At 40.5% G+C, this 24,071-nt stretch overlaps 2 protein-coding genes and 1 pseudogene across 2 annotated transcripts; 1 reads left to right on the forward strand and 2 right to left on the reverse strand.

Moving 5' to 3' along the window:
• LOC135100613 (peroxidasin-like) lies at window positions 1-4,853 on the forward strand. Its single transcript, XM_064003676.1, has 8 exons — window positions 1-270; window positions 676-852; window positions 1,294-1,391; window positions 1,687-1,795; window positions 2,676-2,930; window positions 3,126-3,772; window positions 4,376-4,461; window positions 4,588-4,853. The coding sequence occupies exons 1-8, from the start codon at window positions 171-173 to the stop codon at window positions 4,754-4,756; spliced, it is 1,641 nt and encodes a 546-aa protein (XP_063859746.1). The 5' UTR covers window positions 1-170; the 3' UTR covers window positions 4,757-4,853.
• Window positions 3,180-24,071, reverse strand: part of LOC135100614 (dnaJ homolog subfamily C member 2-like) — a 25,537-nt pseudogene continuing 4,645 nt past the window's right edge.
• LOC135100612 (KRAB-A domain-containing protein 2-like) lies at window positions 17,432-19,461 on the reverse strand. Its single transcript, XM_064003675.1, has one exon. The coding sequence runs from the start codon at window positions 19,457-19,459 to the stop codon at window positions 17,627-17,629; it is 1,833 nt and encodes a 610-aa protein (XP_063859745.1). The 5' UTR covers window positions 19,460-19,461; the 3' UTR covers window positions 17,432-17,626.

Genomic DNA, 24,071 nt, shown 5'->3' on the forward strand with positions numbered 1-24,071 from the left:
ATTGCCTTCTGTGGGACTGCCAGCCTGACAGATAGATAAACAAATGAATTTCTTTACAATACACTCCAGTACCCCTAAACCTTCTCTTGTCATCCCCAGGTCTGTCTAAATTTCGCGTCACTTCAGTCACCGGCAAGCCTCTCCCTTCCCCTCGGCTCATTTCCGCCAACATGCACGACGTGTCTGCACCGCATGTCCGCTATACCCTAATGGTCATGCAGTGGGGCCAGTTTATTGACCATGATATTATTTTCACCCCCATCAACAAAGGTAGGTGTGCGTGTGTGTGTGTGTGTGTGTGTGTTTACATAGTTGTAGCTTCCAAGGTCTGATAAACTATTGATTTGTTGTCTCCTGATCTATATATGTCTAGTTTTCTTTAATTTCTGCATACTTGTCACTAAAACTATATATTTTCTTAGTCTGTTCCTAACCTAATCTATCTTTGTTGTTTATCATTATCTGGTTTTTCCATTAGTTATCAAATCTCCTGTTTCTCTTTCTCATTCTAGTGTTAACAGGTATATGTTTTCTAATATCAACTTAACTGTGTATGTGTTGATAAAAAAAAAAAGTACTTATTCTCTCTTTACCTCATGTCTGTAAATACACTGACTCCTGGCCCAGCATCTCTTCACCTCACCCACTAAACACATTCACTTCTCTCTCTTCCAGGTTTCCAAGACTCGATTCTGGATTGCCGCAGATGTGACTCTCCCCAGACAGTCCACCCTGAGTGTTTCCCCATAGCCATTCCTCAGAACGATCCATTTTTCCCTCCTGTCAATATATCATCTGGCCAGCCATTCTGCATCCCCCTGACCCGCTCCATGCCAGGCCAGCTGACTCTAGGTGTGTGTGTGTGTGTGTGTGTGTGTGTGTGTGTGTGTGTGTGTGAGAGAGAGAGAGAGAGAGAGGATATGAAGGTATGCTGTGTGTGTCTATTTCCTCTTGTGGGATGTGACAGAGAGAGAGAGACAGATAGAGAGAGTGAGATAGTTTGTCTTTGCTTCTCCATGTAGGTGTGAGGGAGACAAAGAGAGACACATAGAGTGTGAGATAATGTGTCTGTGTGTTTGTCTGTGTGTTTAGTCTCTATCATCTAAACTTAACACAGCAAGGCCAATAAAATGATAAAAGAAGAAAATCAACACTACCAATAACACTTTCATCACCTAAACATATTATTACTATTGCTTAAACATAATTCCTTCAACCAGGCTCCCAAGAGTGAAAGAATTACCATTGCTATTATCATTATCACCATCGTAACACAAGTAATTTGTTGACCAGGCTACCGGGAGCAAATGAACCAAGTGACTGCCTTCATCGACGCCTCTCACACCTATGGCTCGGACAAGTGTGAGCAGCAGCAACTGAGGACCAAGTCAGTAAGTGTGCAGCACCGGGGAAAACCAGCATGAGGCTTCTATATCCGTCATCCACATCTATATACTAGTCTGATCTTGTTTTAAAATCTCCCTATTGACTGGGTGCTAACAACCTGAAAAGTAGTAGTAGTAGTAGTAGCATCTCACAGTGCTAGGCTGGCCACTGACACCCATACACACACACACACACACACACACACACACACACACACACACACACCTATTGGTTCTGAAAAGAGGGAGAAAGAGAGATGCAGAATAATGTACTACTACTGCTACTGCACTACCCCTGCAGGACGGCATGCTACGAGGCACACCCAACCCCCTGCGAGGCAAAGACCTGCTGCCCACTGAGAATGAGAACCACGAGTGTCAGGCTCCCTCTGGCCGGTGCTTCACTGGAGGTTAGTGTTTGGCTGAGGTTAGCTTAGGTAAGGTTAGGTAAGGTTACTGTTTGCATTGCTTACTAGATGATGTCACTGTCTACATATGACTGAGAGAGAGAGAGAGAGAGAGAGAGAGAGAGAGAGAGAGAGAGAGAGAGAGAGAGAGAGAGAGAGAGAGAGAGAGAGAGAGAGAGAGAGAGAGAGAGAGAGAGAGAGAGAGAGAGAGAGAGAGAGAGAGAGAGAGAGAGAGAGTCTTTAAAGAGTCATTTATGTGTATGTGATTGACTGAATGGGTGAATGAGAGAGAGGAAGAGAAACAGAGACCCTTCAAAGTGTATGTTTTTTGTTTGTCTGTGTGTGTGTGTGTGTGTGTGTGTGTGTGTGTGTGTGTGTGTGTGTGTGTATTTACCTAGTTGTATTTACCTAGTTGTATAATACAGGGTCCGAGCCAAAGCTCAATTAGTCCTGTCTCCATACCCGAATTTGTCCAATTTCTCTTTAAACATGTGCACACTCTTTGCCGCAACTACCTCTTCTTTTAAGTTATTCCATATTTCAACCATTCGATGCGGAAAGCTGTATTTCTTAATATCTCCCAAACAATGACTCTTCTTTAATTTCTTCATATGTCCCCTTGTACGTCTATCTCCTTCCTCCACTTTTACAACTAGGTCATCTCTGTCTATCTTCTCCATGCCATTTACTAATTTGAACATTGTTATCAGGTCTCCTCTTTCCCTTCTTTCTTGCAGTGTGTGTGTGTGTGTGTGTGTGTGTGTGTGTGTGTGTGTGTGTGTGTGTGTGTGTGTGTGTGTGTGTGTATGACTGAGTGAATAAGAGGAAAAAACAGAGAGAAAGCCTTGAAAACATCCACTTGTCTGTTTCCTCCCACCCACAGGAGACACCCGGGCCTCAGAGCAGCCTGGCTTGGCTGCGCTACACACTCTGATGATGCGTGAACACAACAGAGTGGCCGGGGAACTGAAGCGCCTCAACAAACACTGGAATGATGAGCAGCTCTTCCAAAATGCCCGGCGTATCGTGACGGCCATCAACCAGCATGTCACGTACAATGAGTGGCTGCCAAGGGTGCTGGGGTGGAACGCTGTTAATCTGTATGAGCTTAACTTGCTGCCTGAGGGCTATTCTGAAGGTAGGTTAATGTGTGTGTGTGTGTGTGTGTGTGTGTGTGTGTGTGTGTGTGTGTGTGTGTGTGTGTGTGTGTGTGTGTGTGTGTGTGTGTGTGTGTGTGTGTGTGTGCAACATTTCCCTCTAACACACTGCACTCCTAATGACTCTCTCTCTCTCTCTCTCTCTCTCTCTCTCTCTCTCTCTCTCTCTCTCTCAGATTACGATGCATACTGCAACCCAACAGTGCTCAATGAATTTGGCATAGCCTTCCGCTTTGGCCACTCTCTACTCAAGCCTTCCCTGGAGCGCATGGACGGAATATTTGCCAAGCGCAACCCTCCTGTCAAGCTGAGCGAACACTTCTTCAACCCAGACCTACTCTACCAGCCTGGGATGCTTGATGAGATCATCCGCGGCCTGACTACTGTGTCCATGGAGACACTGGACCAGTTCTTGACAGATGAGGTGACCAACCATCTCTTTGAAGACAAGCGGCAGCCATTCTCTGGCCTGGACCTGACTGCCCTCAACATCCAGCGAGGCAGAGACCATGGACTGCAGCCTTACAATGAGTACAGGGCCCTCTGTAACCTGACCAGGGCGAGGTCGTTTGATGACCTGCACAGGGAGATAGCGAGGCCGGTGATCGAGCGAATGAAACGGACGTACGCACACGTGGATGACATAGATCTGTTCACTGGTGGATTGATTGAGACGCCGCTGCACGGTGGACTGGTCGGTCCCACGTTCGGCTGCATCCTCGGCATTCAGTTCAGGAACCTCCGCTGCTGTGACCGGTTCTGGTATGAGAATGCTGACCCACTTGTGCGCTTCACCGACCCTCAGCTCACTGAAATAAGAAAGGTGGGTCTTCCTTGGTGGTGGTGGTGGTGGTGGTAGTAACAGTAGCAGTAGTCTATCCATCTGTGAGTAATGAGTGGTGGTGGTGGTAGCAGTAGTAGTAATAGTATCTCTGTTGGTGTTAAGTAGTGGTGGTAGTAATAGTAATAATAGTAGCAGTAGCATCTCTGTCTGTGGGTGGTGAGCAGCAGTAGTAGTAATAGCAATAGTTCATTTCTCTTTATATACCAGGCTGGCAATCCCACACAAGCCACACACACACACACAAGCCACACACACACACACACACACACACACACACACACACACACACACACACACACACACACACATTCTTATCCCAGTCAGCCATAGGATAGAAAGGAATAATAGTAATAGAAATAATAGTAGCATTAGTAAAAGTAAATCACCTTACTTATCAAATCAACTTAAAATCTAAGTAACCTTGCCAAATCTACTCAAAACTTAACTTAATTACCTAATCTGTCCTAAATCTAGTTATGTCTAACCTTACTAATCAAATTAGCTAACTTATCTTGATCTTACTTAACAAATGAAGTGTTTTAGCAGCAAACAAATGAGCTCAAGTGTGTCTCTTCTCTACAGGTGACACTGGCCAAGCTTCTGTGTGACAATTGTGACAATGTGGAAAGTGAACAGCGGTCTGTCTTTGACCTTCCAGACCCCTTCCTGTAAGTACTGCTCCTGCACACACACACACACACACACACACACACACACACACACACACACACACACACACACACACATACAGACACAGACAAAATGCTATCCCCTCATCCCTTCCTCACCCCCAGGAACCCCCGAGTGTCATGTCGCGACCTCCCCGGGGTGAACCTTGAGCTGTGGAAAGAGGAGCACGAAGAAGAGGAAGACCTACATAGGATCAGATGGAAGGACCATGTCAATGAAGACACAAGAGACAAAGGATTAGATGAAAGAATGCCTCAAGGCAGAAACATCTGAAGAAGACTTTTGTAAAGAGCAATCCCAAATAGAAATTAGGGTGGGAAGAAGCAGCGTTGGCACTCACCACATTGGTAACATAGATGCCCAGGAGTGTTCGTCGTGCTGGCCGTTCCACTAGGATGGCCATGAGGCTGCCAATGAACCCTGGCACAAAGGAGACTGTGAAAAAGTTGAAGTGCTGCAGAATGTGTCTGTGGGAGTAAACAACAAACACATCATTAACAATTAAACAATTTGACATTTCATAGAGGTGACTCAATTTCAGCTACCGTATTTGATAGCTTATAAGACACACCTTAAAAAAGTCTCAGAAAATTAGCCAGCGTCTTATAAGGCCAAGGTTCAGCTCTGGGGCAGTGGCTAGTAGTAAGTCTATGGCAACAGTGGCCCTTAAATCAAACCACAAACATCTTCACACATGTAAACAAAGTGATGATCATTTCTACATCTCAAAAACAACTCTTTTTTTTGTAAGGTAACAATGTATAACAGATCATACTTAATGGTAATTCACATAAAATAACACCAGTCAGAAAGAAATTAAGTGACTATGCTTACGTTGTTTGTACCAAAACAAATTCACCATTAGTTAAACATCAAACCTGGCAACACATGCAAGGTTCACTGCGTTCCTTAGGTAAGATACACCTTCATACAACAGAAATTATGCCTATCTTTTAACATTTTTATCTCGCATGTGTGTTCAACAAAACTTGAAGCTAATGAGAAACTATATTTTTTTCAGAAAACCTAACATAACAAAAGATTTTATAAGTGAAAAGAGAGTCACAAAGTAGGGTGACTCATGGTGATGGTCTGCACAATAATCATGCAATACAGTTTATGCAATAGTGTTTAAAATTTCCAGATTCCATTTCCCCAACATAATGGGGTCACAGAAACAACGTGTACACAATGGCGTATAAGTTACAAAATTATAAAATTTCCCAAGGAAAAATATTGGAATCTAATAAGGATCTGAATACATATGAGAGGGCATCAAATGTCAGGTTAAATCCTTCACTTCATATACAGAGCTTAAACCCATTTATTTATCTTTTTTTTTTTTTTTTCAATGCCTGCCCAAACTGAGATGCATCTTATAACCCCATATGTCTTATAAACTGTCAAATACAGTATTTTCTATTTTACAGTATTTTATCTTGTTCCAACAGGAAAATACTAATTTTACAGTATTTTATCTTGTTCCAACTGGAAAATACTAATTTTTTTGTCATTTTATATGCTAATGATGAAGTGCTTCAATGGCTGTCCTTCATCAATATCCTATGGTCACCTCCTCTCTCCAAACTAACCAACAAGAACTCATGCACTATACTTGGTTTGTGTAGTAACAAGAATTGTGGGAGCTGATCACAACACACTATGACCACTGACTATTTAAATGTGTATTCATTCACATAAACTATACTATATCTTAATTAATTGACTATCCATGCACAAAAACATAAAAAATAAATAAACAAATAAGTAGATAAACAGAAAAAGATTACTATGTTATGCAACTCCATGGTTTCATATAAATTTCCCAGAGTAAAAGCAAGCATGACACACTCAGTATAATAGCATGTATATTACACTTACTACTTCCAAACTGCCCCAACATGTGCATGGGAAAGGCCACACCTGGCATGCTCACCTGACAACACAGTAGGAGCCAATGTACCCAAAAGCATTGACTGTCAGGAAACAAACTGATGTTAAGTAGTTCTTCAAGAGCTTTTTTTCCATACTTCATACTTATTTTCCGAGCATTCACAAGACCGGTTAGCTGCAGGCAAACAAATGCAAGTCATTAATATTACAAAGATAAACCTCAAAATACAAAGTGTCATTCCCAATTCAAAAGAAAAAGGAAAGAAAAGGAGAAATAAAGAAAGCAAGCAAGTAAAATTATTAACTCCTGATCAAAGTCTTCCTTCCACTTCTGAAGCCAGAAAGCAAAATCATATTCCCCTTCACCTCACACTCTACTTACACCAGATCTATCATGGCATAAGGTAATTGATATGAAAAGTTCTATGCATAGCTATAATCCATTTTCACCTCTTTTTACCAATATAGTAACAGTAATCTTTAACATTTTGTCACCTAATGACACCATCACACACATTTTCAGTAACTAGATAATTCTAATGAGCCAAAATAAAATTACAGTAGATGCAATGCAATATTTTATCGCAATCACCCCTTTACTGCCAAGTGTTACCTTTTTAAATTATATTCTAAACTTCCATCAAGCTTAGGAAGCCAGTGCAGTTGCCAGAACAGTTTACTAGACACAATGAGGATAGTATCCCTCTAACATAAAAAAAAAAAAAAGGTCACATACCAAGTACACCACACCATAGATTTTGATGCTTTCAATGAACCCAATGATACAGATTTCAAAGGAGGCTGAGGAGCACGAGTGTTTCCAGCAGTGGCCGAGCTCATAGCAGGAGTATGGCAGGATCTTGCTGAAGCTCCCCATCCTGCTGTTGTTACCACTACTGCTCCTGCTGGTACCTGTCTCTCCTCACTACCTAAAGGGCAACACCTGAAAAGGGAACATAAGCATGGGTGTGCTGTCAATCCTCCTGTCTAAGTACTAACTTGTGCAAGCAATCTATTGAGGTGTTGAAACAACTCCCACAGGAAGCATATGAAAAACAAATACACAGGCACCAGATCACAAGACAATACTATTCAGTTAACAATGAAGTATGTATGCTGTAAATTTCTTATGTACGTTAAACTGCAGATATCCAGACTGAGAATGCCTCAAGTACCTTGTGATAAATAAAGCTCAACACATCATCAAATAAGTCACCAGCATCAAGGCAGTTTTTTGTTCAAGCAAGTCAGTTCTTAGAATCCCACAAAAGCAACTGTCAAGATCTGCAGACACACTTAAACTATCAGATGCATCAATGGTGATGCAGCAAAACCAGTCTCATCACATAAAAAATATAAAAAAATCAAAGATGTATGTTGGAGTCATCATAGATATCACAGAGAGGATATCATCTCAAGTAGAGCAGTGTCACATCATCTTAATCCTTATCACAGGCAAAATAGTTGATAAGATATTTCATGAGCTCAGTGATAAACACTATACTCAGTAATCTGATAATGAAACTGTAAGATGTTCTTTAAAGAGGAAAAGAATGCTTATTAAAAAGAATCCCAAAAAATATATTGGCTCCTGACAGACGCTATGGTCCCAATACCTAAAACGAGAGAGAGAGAGAGAGAGAGAGAGAGAGGAGAGAGAGAGAGAGAGAGAGGAGAGAGAGAGAGGAGAGAGAGAGAGAGGAGAGAGAGAGAGAGAGAGAGAGAGAGAGAGAGAGAGAGAGAGAGGAGAGAGAGAGAGAGAGAGAGAGAGAGAGAGAGAGAGAGGAGAGAGAGAGAGAATGATAGGCAACAAATTCATCCAAGTAGACATGGCAAAAACTGTAGATTTTTCCTACTTAATAAGCTTCATGGGCAGACAAATTCATCTGCATGGTCAGTTAAAGGATAAGTAAATCTGTGCACTGACATAAATCTGCAATGTTGTTTCTGTAAGGCTGAGCTGTACATTACCAGTTTACTTTCTACCCTCATGAGAATTGGTTCACATTCTCTCACGTTCTCAGGATCTGATCGATTCAATTAATACATGGAGTCAATGTGACCCGGGTCTTATCATCCTGCACTGATCACATCAAGAATGGCATGACACGTTACAAAAGGAGGCACTGCACAAGCATTACATTTATGCCCCTACATCATAACTGCCTCTAACCAATACTAGCGAGTTGAACCCTACAGCAGCTCAAAGGTCACGGTACGTGACTCTTCACTCAATGAAACATTGTAGTCACTCTTGCTAAAGCAGAGATTGACTGACCAGAAATGTGAGGTCACTGCAAGCTGGTTTCAAAGCAGAAAGATGAAAATGTCATAATAATGAGAAGGATGCTGTAATACTTCTATAAGGTGATTCCAAAAGCTTGATCACTGATGAGAAGTGTATTGCCATACATCACAACCTGTGGCTCACCCAGGCCCTATGATGAGTGTACTGGATAAAAACAGCTCAAGACAGCCACAACTTCCATTGCCACATGTTCATTCCCATACATGTGCAATTTTTAACCTACTATACAGTACTGCAATTAATTTCTATACCTATTGTGTTGTTGCAATGTTTAAGATTTTTACAGTATGAAGGCATCATTCTCAGTCTGTGAAGTGGCAACTGTCAACAGCAGCAAGCCATCCTCTCTAAAAGTTTAAGTAAGCATTTCTATACTAAAGACAACACAAGCCAAAGAACCGCTTCACCCTATTTACACAGCTATACAGACAAGAAAGTCAAGGCTCTCACGTGGCACTTGACTTTGTTTACAAATGCTTTCACTGTTGCAGGAGGACACCCGACTGCTGTTGACAGATGCCACCTTGCCATCTCAGACTATCAGCTGACACCACAAAATCAGTCACATCACCGCACTGAGGGAGATAAACAAACCAGCACCTGAGAGCTTGTCATCACTCAGTACTAAGTCTGTTTTGTCTGCCGCAGGGCTCGTCTTGACGTGTACAAGTATAAATAGAGGATGACTGGCAAAATGACAAACCATAACTGTCCACGGGGGGCGAGTTGTGTGTGGAAATGAGGTAAACGTGTGTTGTGTTGCTTAATATAAAGTGTACGTATCCCACAGTACTCTCCCACAACCACCAGCCCCATTCCGATAGTAATGACCTCAATCCTACCAACCACCACCCATTTCTCAATATGCATAACCCACACCAGTCCATTACTACTACATCACTAGAAAATTTACCGTCTGTTTGTGTGTGCAGTGTTGCGTTATAGTGTCAATACCCCACACCACCCCCCACTATAACCCACCATCACACCACGATCTCAATCCTACACACTACCACCCACTTAGTAAATAAACAACAATCGCCCATTACAATTACACCACTACAAGAATTACCGTGTGTGTGCAGTGGGCTTGGGGCCAAATGAGGTTTATCTGGGTGGCGGGGTACCTCAGCGCAATCATGAAGGCTGGCGGGGTAGATATCAGGTCGCTATCTGTAGTTTTAGTTCCCCTACACGTCCGTCTGTCTGATTGGCCGCTACTGCCCGCCAACCTTCCGCACTACGAGCCTAACAGTGTTAAGTTCGTATAATTTTACTGTTATTATTATTATTATTATTATTATTATTATTATTATTATTATTATTATTATTATTATTATTATTTCTCATGTCTCTGTGTCATACGAAATAGTATTTGTACTACTACAGCTATTACCACAACTACTACTACTATTACTACTAGAAGTAGTAGTAGTAGTAGTAGTAGTAGTAGCAGAAATACTGCATTTTGGTTTATCAAAGCGACAGATGCGTGGTTATGTAATGCAGTTCACTATTACCATCTGCTTCCTTTTATTAATAATGACCATATGATATCTGTCACAAATCAAAGGTCGCAGATAACGTGGTGCTTTATACTTCAAAGAAGACCCTGATATGCGATCACGTGAAAAAGGAACACCCAAACAGCAGGTTTGATCTACAAAATAAATAAATAAATAAATAAATAAAAGTCAATCCACAAATTTATGATGTCGTTACGAAAGGCTTAAAACTGAAGATATGATGGAAGGTAGAGTGCATAGCGAGATGCGAACAATGAACAAAAATTATAGCACACACACACACACACACACACACACACACACACACACACACACATGACCACACACACACATGACCATATATATATATATATATATATATATATATATATATATATATATATATATATATATATATATATATATATATATATATATATATATATATATATATATATATATATATATATATATATATATATATATACCAGTGGAAGACATTAAATTTTGTGTAGGTGGTGGGTGAGCATGGTGGCTGCAGATGATAATAATGATTATCTATATTTTGGTGTTTCACAAAGCTATTACTGGCTGTGTTGGCCTAGGTTAGGGTTGACTATGCTGGTCCGGGCAAAGCTACGAGGTCACACATTCTGAGGCGCACATCCATGATTCAACAGCTTGCATTATTACTTATATCACAGACTGAGTCACTTATTTGAGGTACTGAATCGCACATCATGAACTTATTCCATGCATCAGCCACTGAGAGCTATATTCTGAAACACCTCTGAGCTGCACCTCCATTACTTACAAAGTAATATTCCTCAAGTGTCAGGCTTGAATCATGTGTATCAAGGACCTGTGAATGTGTATAAGCATGTTAAGTCACAACTATTGTCTCAATGATGTTTGTGTATTTTCTATGGTAACTCTTCATTAGGATCTACACTAATCACAGCATTTACCTGCAGCTCTTCATGTGGCATCTTTACTCTTACCCACCTTGTAAATTTAGTGTTACTTTAAAATCAAACTTAAGACTGTAGTTTTCCTTTAGAAAATTAAGAAGGTACACATTTGTATGCAATCACATGGTCATCATTGCATATTACTTCTTATTATAGTCACAATCACTGCACACTTTTTCACACGTCTTGTAATTTTTTATACAACTGCCACAGATCCATTCATTTTTCAGGAAGTGGCTTCCTTGTGGCTACTGCCATATTAATGGAGATTGCCCTTCTGTCCTCCAGAGCTACACTATGATGATAAGGAAAAGCACATGCTGTTTTGCATCTGCTTTCTGCAATGTATAGAATTCTGCACTTATCAACATTAATTTTCAATATTAGCAGTTTTCCCATAGCACTTAAAAATACTTTTCCAAGTGTTAATTTTGCTTTTTGCATGACAACTTATTGGAAGCAGTGGAAGTGAAGTGTGATGGAAGAGATGGAAGAGTTGGGGGATGAGGTTATAAAGGAGAGAAAGGGAGAAGTGGAGGGGAAAGAAACAGATCCCTAGCTACACTTTTGTGTCCCCATCAATATATGTAGCTGCCCCTCCAATTCAGGTAGTCCAAAACTGGCACTGCTGAGACATAATGCTTAGAAATAGAACAAGAGATAGATTTTCAGATAGCAATATTGCTTCACACAACAGCTACAAGAATTTGCTACATCTGAACTCACAAAGGAAAGAAGACAGCAAGGTTTGGCTCCTCACTTTTTTTCCCACTGCAGCAGCCTGAGCCGCCTTCTTTGCCTTCACCATCTCAACAAGCTCCTGAAATGCCATCATGTGAGAATAAGACTTAAAAGTTACAATAACATCAGTGTCTACTGTGCACTATATAAAACCTTCACTACATACATACACACACACACACACATATATAAAACCTTCACTACACACACACACACACACACACACACACACACACACACACACACACACACATAGCACTTACATCTCCATGCATTTATGGAGGGACCACAAAGATAAAAGCAGATCAAAAGATAAATGCATGAGAGAGAGAGAGAGAGAGAGAGAGAGAGAGAGAGAGAGAGAGAGAGAGAGAGAGAGAGAGAGAGAGAGAGAGAGAGAGAGAGAGAGAGAGAGAGAGAGAGAGAGAGAGAGAGAGAGAGAGAGAGTCACTCCATACACAAGATAAACCTGATTTGTTTTCTCCACAATCTCACATACAGGGAATAGCAAGCAACACATCACCAGACACACAAACACACACACACACACACACACATATACAGACCTTATAGCGCCTCACGCAGTCTTTCTTGGTTCGGTTGGGGACACACTTGGCAATGCGGTCCCAGCGGTCAGGAGTAGAGACTGGATAGGTCTTGAGGGCTTGCTCCAGCAACCTCTGTTCCTCAGCTCCCCAAGCAGCAGTGTTCATCCCCAGCATCTCCTGTGGTGCTGCACAAAGGAAAGATCTAACATCAGCCTAAAAACATGTTTTTTCTTAAAATATCTTGGAATTGATTCACAGCTCAGCTGGTGATATTGCATAGAGCTAAAAGACAATTCACAGCAGTTACACAGAGAAGGGAGAAAGCTCTTGAGTTCATACAGAGAAGACTCATGGTAATAATTAATTAGTATAAAAAGAGAAATGAGAAATTACCCAAGCATCAACATGATATAAAACTACACAAAGATGCAAAAGAATTATCTGAATGTCAGCATAACAGCAAGAACTCACTGTCATATCTCTGGGAGGCTGTGGCGTCGCTGATCACCTGCCGAGCCTGTGCCTTCTCCATGCTGTGGTAGGCATTCTTGTTGGCTGCCTCCCTCATGTGCTTGTCTGAGTGTTGCAGCTCCTTGGCCTTATTGAGCACCTCCTTGGCCAGCCTGGTGATGCTGGTGGCTGTGTGTTGGTTGATATACTCTGCCACAACCTCCCACCTGCAGCATGGAGGGTTCAAAGAGTTCCTCTAAGTACAGCAATGCATAAAAACATAACCTAACATTAAGGGAGCTGCAAGAAGCCATCCTTGTATGAAACATATCTACCTATATCCACCTATCATTCCCATCCATAAATTTGTCTAATCCTTTAATGCTCCCCAATGACTCAGCACTAACAACCTGATTACTGAGTCCATTCCATTCATCTACTACTCCATCTGAGGACCAATTTCTTCCTCTCTAACTATTTTCAAGCTTGAACCCATTGTGTCTTGTTCTATCCTAATTATGATCCTGAGAATTTTATAAATGTCACCTTTGTTATATTCCCCATACCACGTGAAGACCTAAATGGTGTGTATGTAGAGAACAGTAGTAGGGATCAGATAACAACCTTGATATTAGTCATTTTAAAACACACATGGAAACACAAGAATAAGGCAATATATCAATCAAATAAAATATTAAAGCTTAAAAAACCCATCTATTTATATACTAGGCCAGCAATCTCACATCAGCTGGCCCAGACAAGGCACCACACACACACACACACACACACAGACACACACACACACACACACACACACACATGCACACCACTTAGTGTCAGCATGCTCGGCTCACAACCGAGAAGGCATGGGTTCAAGTCCTGGGAGAATCTCTTCATGTGTAGCCCCTGTTCACCTAGCAGCAAGTAAGTACAGGATGTAACCTGAAGGGTTATGGCCTCACTGTCCCAGTGTGCGGTGTGTGAATGGTCTCAATCCTACCCAAAGATCAATCACTACAAGCTCTGACCTCTTTCCATATGGGGAACAGCTGGTTTGGTGACCAGCAGACGAATGTAGGTGAATGACACGTCATTCACACTCTTAGCCCTGTCAGCCCCAGTGGAAAGGGACAGCCTTGTGGACCACCAATAATAATAAGATATCAAAAAATATATAAACAGAAGCAATTTACACACACACACACACACACACACACACATGAACCAGCTCACCTCTTTGTTGTGCCGGCAGGGAAGAGGTTGACGGCTTTGATGAGCAGCTGGAGGTCATCTTGATTCCAGACTTTGAGTGATGAACCTTCCCCTCCTCCTCCACCCCCTCCCCTTGCTGCCGCTGCTGCCACCTCCTCCCTCTCCTTTTTGATCCTGTTGCGCACCTCACTCACCTACAACAGAGAGAGAAGGCAAAGAAGTGTTACAGGGGGTCCTCAAGTTATGACAGAGTTCTGTTCCTATGCCATGTTACAAACTGATTTTCTGCATAGGTCAGAACCAGCATAAGTAAGCTACCTGCAGTATGTCAATCACTAATACTAATACTGTTGTACTGTAAAGTCATAGTCTAGGACATAAACACATAACTATTGTGCCTGTAAAAGAAACATATGAAGGACAAAAGTCAAGACTGTCATACACCAAGGACTCCTTGTACTAATCATAACTATCAGTGGAGAAATAGTCTGAAAGATTTGACTATCCTAGGGAAAACAGGTCATACAGAATATCCAGATCATTTGGGGTGGACTGTTCTAATTTAGATTAGCTTGCTTTATGCTACTTTAGATTTAGCTAATCAGATAAGGTAATGTAACATGACTTAAATAGACCTAACATAGTTCATTTCAAAAGTGATGCAGATACCCATATGTCTGTTGGAGCAGCTTTTGGGTTCAAGGCTTAGGAAATTTTTTGATTTAAGAATGACAAAAATTATGCTTTTTTTTTTTTTTTTTATATAAGCAACAATTACTGCTACTACTACTACTACTACTACTGTTGGCCCTCCACACTCACCTCCTGTGTCAAAAAATTACTACTGCTATTACTACTACTGTTGATCTCTCTCACTCACCTTTGTCAATTAACTACTACTACTACTACTGTTGATCCTCCCTCACCTCCTTCATGAGTACCTCCCACCCTTGCATCTTGTCCTGGGCCACTTGTGCTAGTTCCTTGTTGAGTTCCTCCAGGCAGGTCAGCTCCAGTGCCTCACACAGCAGCTCCACATCTGTCATGGTCTGCACTCGCTCCCCCTCCTCTGATGCAAAGTAACTGTTGTCCTTACAGAGAGTCCGCAGCATCTGGGAATAGAGGATACTATACTAATGATTTTCAGCCTCTCTCTTATTGCTGCAATGTTGCATATCTTGCTATCTTTTTACTGCTATTTTTTTTCTAGTAAACTCTGGAACTCCCTGCCTGCTCCAGAAGATCCTCCTTCCTATAACTTGAACTCTTTAAAATGGCTGGTTCCAACTTTTCAAAACACTTATCCAACAATTCTGGATAATCCTTATGATCTTTCTTTTGGGACTAGCATCTCAGTGGACTTTCTTTCCCCCCTTTTTATTGCCCTTGACCAAAGATCTTGCATAAAAAATGTTACTGAAATATGTGAGGAAAGGGTGAAGAGAGAGTATGTGAAGTTCAGAGCAAAGAGGAAGGGAATACAAGGGCAGGACTAAATAGAGAAATCTGTTGCAGTTATGTCCTCATGGAGTATTTATCAAGAGGTGTCAAATAAAGATAGACAGATACAGAGATGTTCTTTATCACTGTCACCATCACATCTATGCAATGACAAAGAATGTGTGCTTTATTCTATTTCACGTTGCTTTTTAAAATTATTTACGTGAACAAAATACAGGCAATCATAATTTGTATATATATTTTTTTAGTTTCCAAATTAATTTACACATTTGAACACTAAATTTAATGCTCTTTCCATCTTTCTAATACAAATGCAGTCCTCTCAGCCCCTTATGAACAGGAACTGTATCAAAATCATTTAAAAAAATGACATCAAAGAAAAAGGAAAAAAATATAAATCTGAAAGTATATAATGAATGAGAATATTTTAATGTGAAATGTTACAGAAGATGAAAGTGGGTAGAGTTTCATTTTTTAGTTTTTCTTTTTTTTTTTTAGCAAATTTTGTAGCCTTAAAATGAATGATAAAAAAAAAAAAAAAAAAAAAAAAAAAGACTTGCCAGGTAGAATGATGGCTCCAGGCATGAGTCATGAGAACTATAGGGGCAGGTGACAGGAAGGGAGGACTGCGACAAGATGAAAGTGAAAGGGGAGAGGAAAGGAACAGGAGGAGGAAAGGATATAATGTAGTGGGCTTGCTTGCCATAGCCAGGGATCATTATTATTATTATTATTATTATTATTATTATTATTATTATTATTATTATTATCATCATCATTATTATTATTATTTTTTTTTTTATATATATATTGGAGGATCACTGGCCAAGGACAACAAAGACTGAAAAAAAAAAAAAGAAGAAAGAGGCCCACTGAGGTGCTGGCTCCTGAACACAGTCAAGTGTTAGTCAAACAAACAGGGTAAGTGCCTTGAAACCTCGCTCTTGAAAGAGTTCAAGTCATAGGAAGGTGGAAATACAGAAGCAGACAGGGAGTTCCAGAGTTTACCAGAGATAGGGATGAATGATTGAGAATAATGGTTAACTCTTGCATTAAAGAGGTAGACAGAATAGAGATGAAAGAAAGAAGAAAGACTTGTGCAGTGAGGCATGCAGTTAGCAAGATCAGAAGAGCAGTTGGCATGAAAATAGCAGTAGGAGGTAGCAAGAGACTCAACACTGCAGTGATGAAAAAGAGGCTGAAGACAGTCAGTTAGAACACACTAGAAAGAAAGTGCACCACGAAAATTCAATATATTTGTCAGGAGAATTTTTGATTATGTTAGCGATCACAGAGACAAGTGTGTGGTAAGTTCTTACATGTCAAGCAGATTCTACCCTCCTCCTCACCTTCCTCTCTTTTTTGAATGCTTTCTTCAGCACCTCTCTTTCCTTCTTTTCTACCTCCTGTTTTGCTCTTTACTCTGCCTCCTCTGCTTCTCTTTTCTTTCTCTCTGCTTCCTCAGCTTCCTGCCTTACCTGAAAACACCAAATTTACACATTAGCAAGACATATCATTAAAAAAAAGACAACATAGCATGATATTTCAAAATATATGGCATTTCCGAGCATAAGACATGAAAAATACAAATCAATGAGAAAAATGTGAAGCCTTGGTCTGTTGTAGAAATCAATGCATATATGTGTCCGAGAGTAGTTAGAGATTGGCCTGGTGCTAATACTGGAGATCACAATGTGCACTCACCCTCTCCTCCTCTTCTTGTTTTTGCATGATTGCCTCTGCTTTTGCCTTTTTCTGAGCCAGTCTTCTTTCCTTGTCTTCTTCTTTAAATCTTAAAAAAATTAAAATATATATGTTACGCATAATGTGGACAATTGCCTAATGTGAACATTAGGCAGAAAATTGCCTAATGTGTACATCAAGCAAGTAGGTTGCGTAAAGTTTACAAATTGTTAACATTAGGCAAAAAATGCCTATTGTTCAAATTATGCAGCTCAATTTTGCCCAATGTGAATAAGGAAAACATAATTAATTAATGCAATATTAGTATAAGTAAAATAGGTCAATCGATCTCAGGGTTCAGTTGAGTCCAATCACAAATTTTTGCATGATCTGCCTGGGTGACAGCGCGAGTTGCATTTAATTTCTTTTCTTAGGCAGCTGCACCTTCCTGATGTACATTGAGTAGTACATTGACACTTTGTATAACCTTGCCCACCAGTGGCTCTTGCTGTTGCTGTTCTCATCGATAGGCAGATATCAGGAACCTCTTCAGACTTTATAAGGGTCTGTTTGATCCCACTTAGGTCAGCTGGTGTAAATTTTGTTCTAATAATTCCCTCCCGACAACCTACAGTGTATAGTCCTTCTTCTTCCTTAAGGATGACTACTAACAGATTTTTTGGATCTGTTGGACCACGATCGACATCTGGAACCCTCAGCGTAGCACACTGACCAATGGACAATGGCTTAAGCAGGTTTTTGCCGCGTCTTGTCATCCGTGCTGCTGCCTTTGATTGTCCTATATTAGCTGCAACACGGATCTTTTGGAAATTCGTAGCTACTGTCTCTGCCCGTGTCTCTGCTTCTGCCTCTTCCCCTGCCTCTGCCTCTGCACCTGTCTCTGCTTCTGCCTCTGCCCCTGTCTGTGCTTCTTCTTCTGCCTCTAACTCTGTTGCTGCTTCTGCTTCTGCACCTGTCTCTGCTTCTGCCTCTGACCTCCCTGCCCGTGTCTCTGCTTCTGCTTCTGTCTCTGCCCCTGTCTGTGCTTCTTCTTCTGCCTCTGCCCCTGTTGCTGCTTCTGCCTCTGCACCTGTCTCTGCTTCTGCCTCAGTCTCTGCTTCCAGAAATGACTCGAGATCTTCCTCGGTGAATATATTACAAAAAGCTGTACTTGGCACGATAGATGATGCTAATCCAACTTGCGGATCTAGTCCAAATGTAACTTTAAAAGGACTGTGGCCAGTTGTTTCATGCTGACTGATATTAACTTGCCACTGAACAAACTTAAGACCTACTGACCACTTTTTGCTGTTATTTTCCCTCATCCAAATGGTTAGTTTGTCCTGGATCACACCGTTTAGACGTTCAACAGCTCCTTGGCTTTGAGGATGACGTGGGCGTCCAGTCACCAGCTTCAGCTCTGGCCATAGCATTGAAAGCTCGGTGATGATGGCATTCACAAACTCCCGTCCGTTGTCGGAATGTAAAATAGCAGGTGCTCCAAATGTCAGAAATATATCTAGAAGGTTCGCTGCGACTTCCTCTGCTCTTTTTGATGTCAGTGGACGCAACACACAAAATTTGCTGAAATGATTTACATATGTCATGATGTACTTAAAGTTTCCATCAGGTAATGTTTGAAAATTTATAAGATCTATCTGGCATCTAGAATGGATATCATGACTGCGTACCGGTTTTACTACCAAACCCTTTGGAGTTTTTCTGGCTTTCTTTTGATGACAGTGCTCACAGAATGAAATGTAGAGGTAGCATACTTCTTGTGTGATGTTTGACCATTTCTTTCTCACTTCTGCAATTGTTTTCTTGCCACCTCCATGGCCAATAGCTTCATGAGCTGTTTTAATAATACCAAACACTTCTTCTACACATGCAACAAACTTAAATTCATGTTCACTGGTATCTTTTCTTTTGCGAATAAGTCGGTCAGCATTGCCAACACGCAGAACTTCATAGCGTTTCTTGAGGTTATAGTCAAATGTAGACTGGGCTCCAGAAGAATTGATTCTTAACAAATCCTGCAACCACTGATCACGCTGGAGAGCGGGCTGGATGACAGCATTTTCAGCCTTGCCTTGCAGCGTTTGACGCAGCTGAAGTTCAAAAGCAGCTTGATCCATAGTGCATAAACTGTAATAGATAGAAAAGTTTAGTAATTTACAAAGAAAATATAGAGAAAAAAACATCAGCGAACCCACACAGTAATCAGAAATCCATAAGTTTAGAAAGATTTAGCATCACACTCACTTTACTTCGCGTTTTAGCGCCACTTTACTTCGCGTTTTAGCGCCACTCACTATGCTTCTCGTTTGAAAGAATTTGCACGCACCTGCTCACAACAACTCGGTTATAACAAACCCAAAGCTTCGAACAACATCTTTGCTCACAACAACTCGGTAACAGACCCAAAGTTTCGAACAACATTCGAACAAAACTGTAGACACTGGTTTGTCATTCAATTCACATTAGGCAAAATACCCTTGCCTAATTTGAAAATCATGCCTAAAGTGGACATTAAGCAAGTAAGTTGCCTATTGTCAACATCGTGCAAACAAATTGCCTAATATGAAGATTAGGCAATTTCACTGCCTAATGTTCACATTAGGCAATTATCCACATTATGCGTGACATATATATATATATATATATATATATATATATATATATATATATATATATATATATATATATATATATATATATATATATATATATATATATATATATATATATATATATATATATATATATATATATATATATATATATATATATATATATATATATATATATATATATATATATATATATATATATATATATATATATATATATATATATATATATATATAATTCTTCATCTCTTTCCCTCTTTTTCTATAAACTTACCCATTCTTTAGCTACAGAAGTAGACAGCAAAAGCAGCAATTAATTTTTCCCTCATAAGGAGTCAGAAGTAAAACAAGAACAGCTTCTTTGCAATCTAAATCATCATAAACATTTCCATCAAAATGAAATTTGAAGTATTATGTAACAACAGAAAAAAGTACTCCTTGTGATAAATATCTCTTGGGATAATGCACAAAATTTCAACTTTTATTGGGATACAATGAAAATACACAAAATCAGTAATAAGTAACGAAACATACTTGGCTATCCTTGGGTCACAGGCATATGCATTGTCAACTAGCCTGCGCAATCGACCCATCTCCTCCTTCCGACGCCTCGCTCGCTCTACCTTGTTCTGCTTCTCTATCCATCGACGCTCCTCCCGGCTGGCAAGATTGACTGATTTAAAGAAGGGAAGGCGACCACAACATTGCAGTCACATTGCACTGTTACAAAATATTCAAAGAAACTAAAATGACCAGTTAAAGCAATCAGAACAATGTCAGTGCCAGTTTTCCTTGCCATAAGTCTGGGTATTCTGTCTAGCCATATTAAATTTTCTTGTTATTTTTTCCAATGTCAAGTCTAGGCTTAAGTTTGGGCATTATTTCCTTATTCAATTAAAATTTTATTCAATGTTAATGTTTCAAGATACAAATTTCACCATTTTTGCTGCCTTTGGGAAGATAAAGCAAGGCTGGAGTGGAATACACATAACTCTAAAAAGACCAGACATACAAATAGTGAAGACTCACTCCTGTCCCTTCTCCTTTTCCTCCTCATCCAGATATGAAAACTCTCGCCAGGAATCAAAGTCGTACCAGAATCCATAGAAGCGATCAACCTGCACAGTGATGAAAATTAAGTCGGTTAACAATACAAAATAAACACTATTCATAAAGAAATCTTGAAATGATGTTTTATGTGTAAGTTACTGGACCCTCTATGCTGAGGAAAATTATAGTGTATGATATTTTAAACAAACTTTCAAAATTACTGGTCTATCTTTCCATTAACATAGCATATGATGATGGTAACTATAAAAAGTAAACTGTCACCAAATATCTACTTGCATTTCTGCTACTAGTAATCTCACTTCTAAAACAGTACAAGGGAGATTGATGTGACTGTACAGGCCAATCACTCTCTCCAGTTACTTAATCTGCTAATCTGGACTGACCTTTTGTTTGGTGTCATCAGGTTTGCCCAAGCCAGGAACGTGCTTGTGGGTGGACCAACGAGCATTGCACTCAAACACCCCTGTGAAAATCTGCAATGCAACACTGTGCCTTACAAAGATGTGGTGGAGACTGAAGAAGATGGAGAGAGAGAGAGAGAGAGAGAGAGAGAGAGAGAGAGAGAGAGAGAGAGAGAGAGAGAGAGAGAGAGAGAGAGAGAGAGAGAGAGAGAGAGAGAGTTATATAATCTAATATATAGACCTGACATTACAATATGAGATGGAGTTAATCCCTTCAGTGATATGTAATCATCCACACCACTACAAGTAATGTATACAATCTTTATAACCACCTGCAAGAAAAAAGCGGTGAAAAGGAATAGATTTTTTGCAATTTCTAGCCAGTATAATGTTTGGAGATGGCTGTAGAATGTGAAGAATTGTCCCAGAGTGGTTAGTGGTAAAGAAAAGATGTACCAAATAGCAATGAATACTGAACTTTCAATTCTTTGTTGAGTCATTTTTCTTCCTAATAGGAGTTAGTGCTTGCCTTGTGTGCACATATATTTGACATTACAGTATGACATGGAGTTAAAAGACCTTTGAATTCTTTGTGGAATAAATTTTCTTCTTAGTGGGGATCAGCGCTTACCTGGAAGAAGTTTGCCTTATTGTGTGCACTGACAGCCGGCACCTCGTCATCAAACTCTGGGTCCACCGAGTCCCAGGAGCGTCGCTTGATGGGGTCCCCGAGAATCTCATAGGCTTTGGTGATGCAGGTGAAGTAGTCATCGTCATCCCTCACCTCCTCCCCAGCTGCTCGCCGCTTGTCTGGGTGGTGCCACAGAACCATCGTGCGGTCTGTGAGGAGTAACACAATGGACGGAAGTGCACACTAATGCTGCACTCTCATTCCTTTACCCAAGTGTTGGGTCATCCTGTTTTAAGCACGTACCAAAGGGAATGCTAATTATTATATTAGACTTACAGATATCTTAGCATAAAACCAATGATCAGAAAATATAATGTCTATCTATCTATCTATATATCAGGTTGCCAATCCCACATGGGGTGGCCCAGACAAACCACCACACACTCTTACAAATATCATTCACACTCATAGCCATAGGGGCGCCAACTATTCTTCAGACACATTCTCTCTGCTCTTCTGTATGCACCACCTAGCTACAATTCAAGAGCTTGTTAAAGCTAACAGTTATGGGCATGGTTTCATAATTAATAGTAATTACTACAAACAACATGATGGCATTCCCTTTGGGTTCTACTTTAGCAAATGTATCCCAAATGATTGGTGTGAGCAAAACTTCAATAATTAGCCATGCAATGTCAATAGCAGGCAACAAACTGCCTGTGCCAGATGATTGACAAAAGTCAACTGACAATGCTCCTCGCTGTGGGCCACAGGAAGACACAGCTCGCCCACGCCCACTCACTGTCAGTGTGGCCACACTTATTTGGTACAATGCTCCCACTTTTCTCACCATTTATCACACTCACCTGCTTGCTCACAACCATTGCCAGTGTGGCCATAGTCATAGTCTCAAACCACCATACTACACCCCAGGAGCTTTGGTATAGCAAAGCCAACCACATACATCCATAGCAAGGCACAAATAAAATGTAGTTATTGAAAATATACAAATAAAATAAAAATACCAAGACTAAAAGGGCTGACACTGCAACTGAAAACTGGCACTATAAAAATACCTTCAAACAGCAGGTGCACTAAAACTTGGTACTCAGTACACTATACACTCTAGCTCCAGATGCCACCAGGACTTACACGCTCTTTTGATGTCATCATCAGAGGCCTTGTACCTGTGCTTTCGGAGTCCCAGTACTGCATAATGATCCTGGTCCTGAAAGGCAATGTTGTAGAAATGTATCAATATATAAAAGAAAGATACTAATCAAATAAATGACAGAGGTAAGTGATGCTCTCATAGTGAACAATCAAGACAGAACTATATATGCTAGATAAGTTTAGGTTTTGAAAAGAGCTTAGTAAGAACTGGTTCACAGAGTAGTGGACAAATAGAACAGGCTTAGCATTCATGTGGTCAGCACCTACACCATAAGTGATATCATGAGGTTAGATGACTAGGCATATGCATATAGAGGCCAGATGGCAATAGGAAGGCTGACTGCATGGGGAAGAGGAGGATAACAGATTTTCATGGTTAGTACAGGAGTTATCCAGTGTAGGCCAGCCAATCTTTTGCAGTCTTCTCCATTCTTATGTTGCTATGACTGGACCATGCTGGCTGAGTTCTCACCTTCCAGTCTGCTGGGTTGAGAGAGCGAAGATAGTGTATGTCATCCTCCACCTCCACCTCCTGAGCCTCCTCCTCCTCACTCTCCTCTTCACTTTCCCCAACTGAGGAGGTGAGGTGGCCCCGCAGACGCCGTGCCTCATATATGTGGAACCATCGTCCCACTGGTTCTACCTCCACCTGGATGAGTGCTGTGGAAGGGAGAGGTAGAGAGAAAATAAAACAGATATTACCAAGAATACCATTCAGGATGCTGAGGAAATAAAGGACATATTGTACAGAAAGAGACAGAAAAGAAAAATACCATAAGAGAAGAACAACTAGAAGGTCATCTCTAAAAAGTACACACACACACACACACACACACACACACACACACACACACACACACACACACACACACACACACACAAAGAGACAGACCATGAAAGATAAAGA

The sequence above is a fragment of the Scylla paramamosain genome, chromosome 5 (genome assembly GCF_035594125.1).
Source record: "Scylla paramamosain isolate STU-SP2022 chromosome 5, ASM3559412v1, whole genome shotgun sequence".
Taxonomy (NCBI): Eukaryota; Metazoa; Arthropoda; class Malacostraca; order Decapoda; family Portunidae; genus Scylla; species Scylla paramamosain.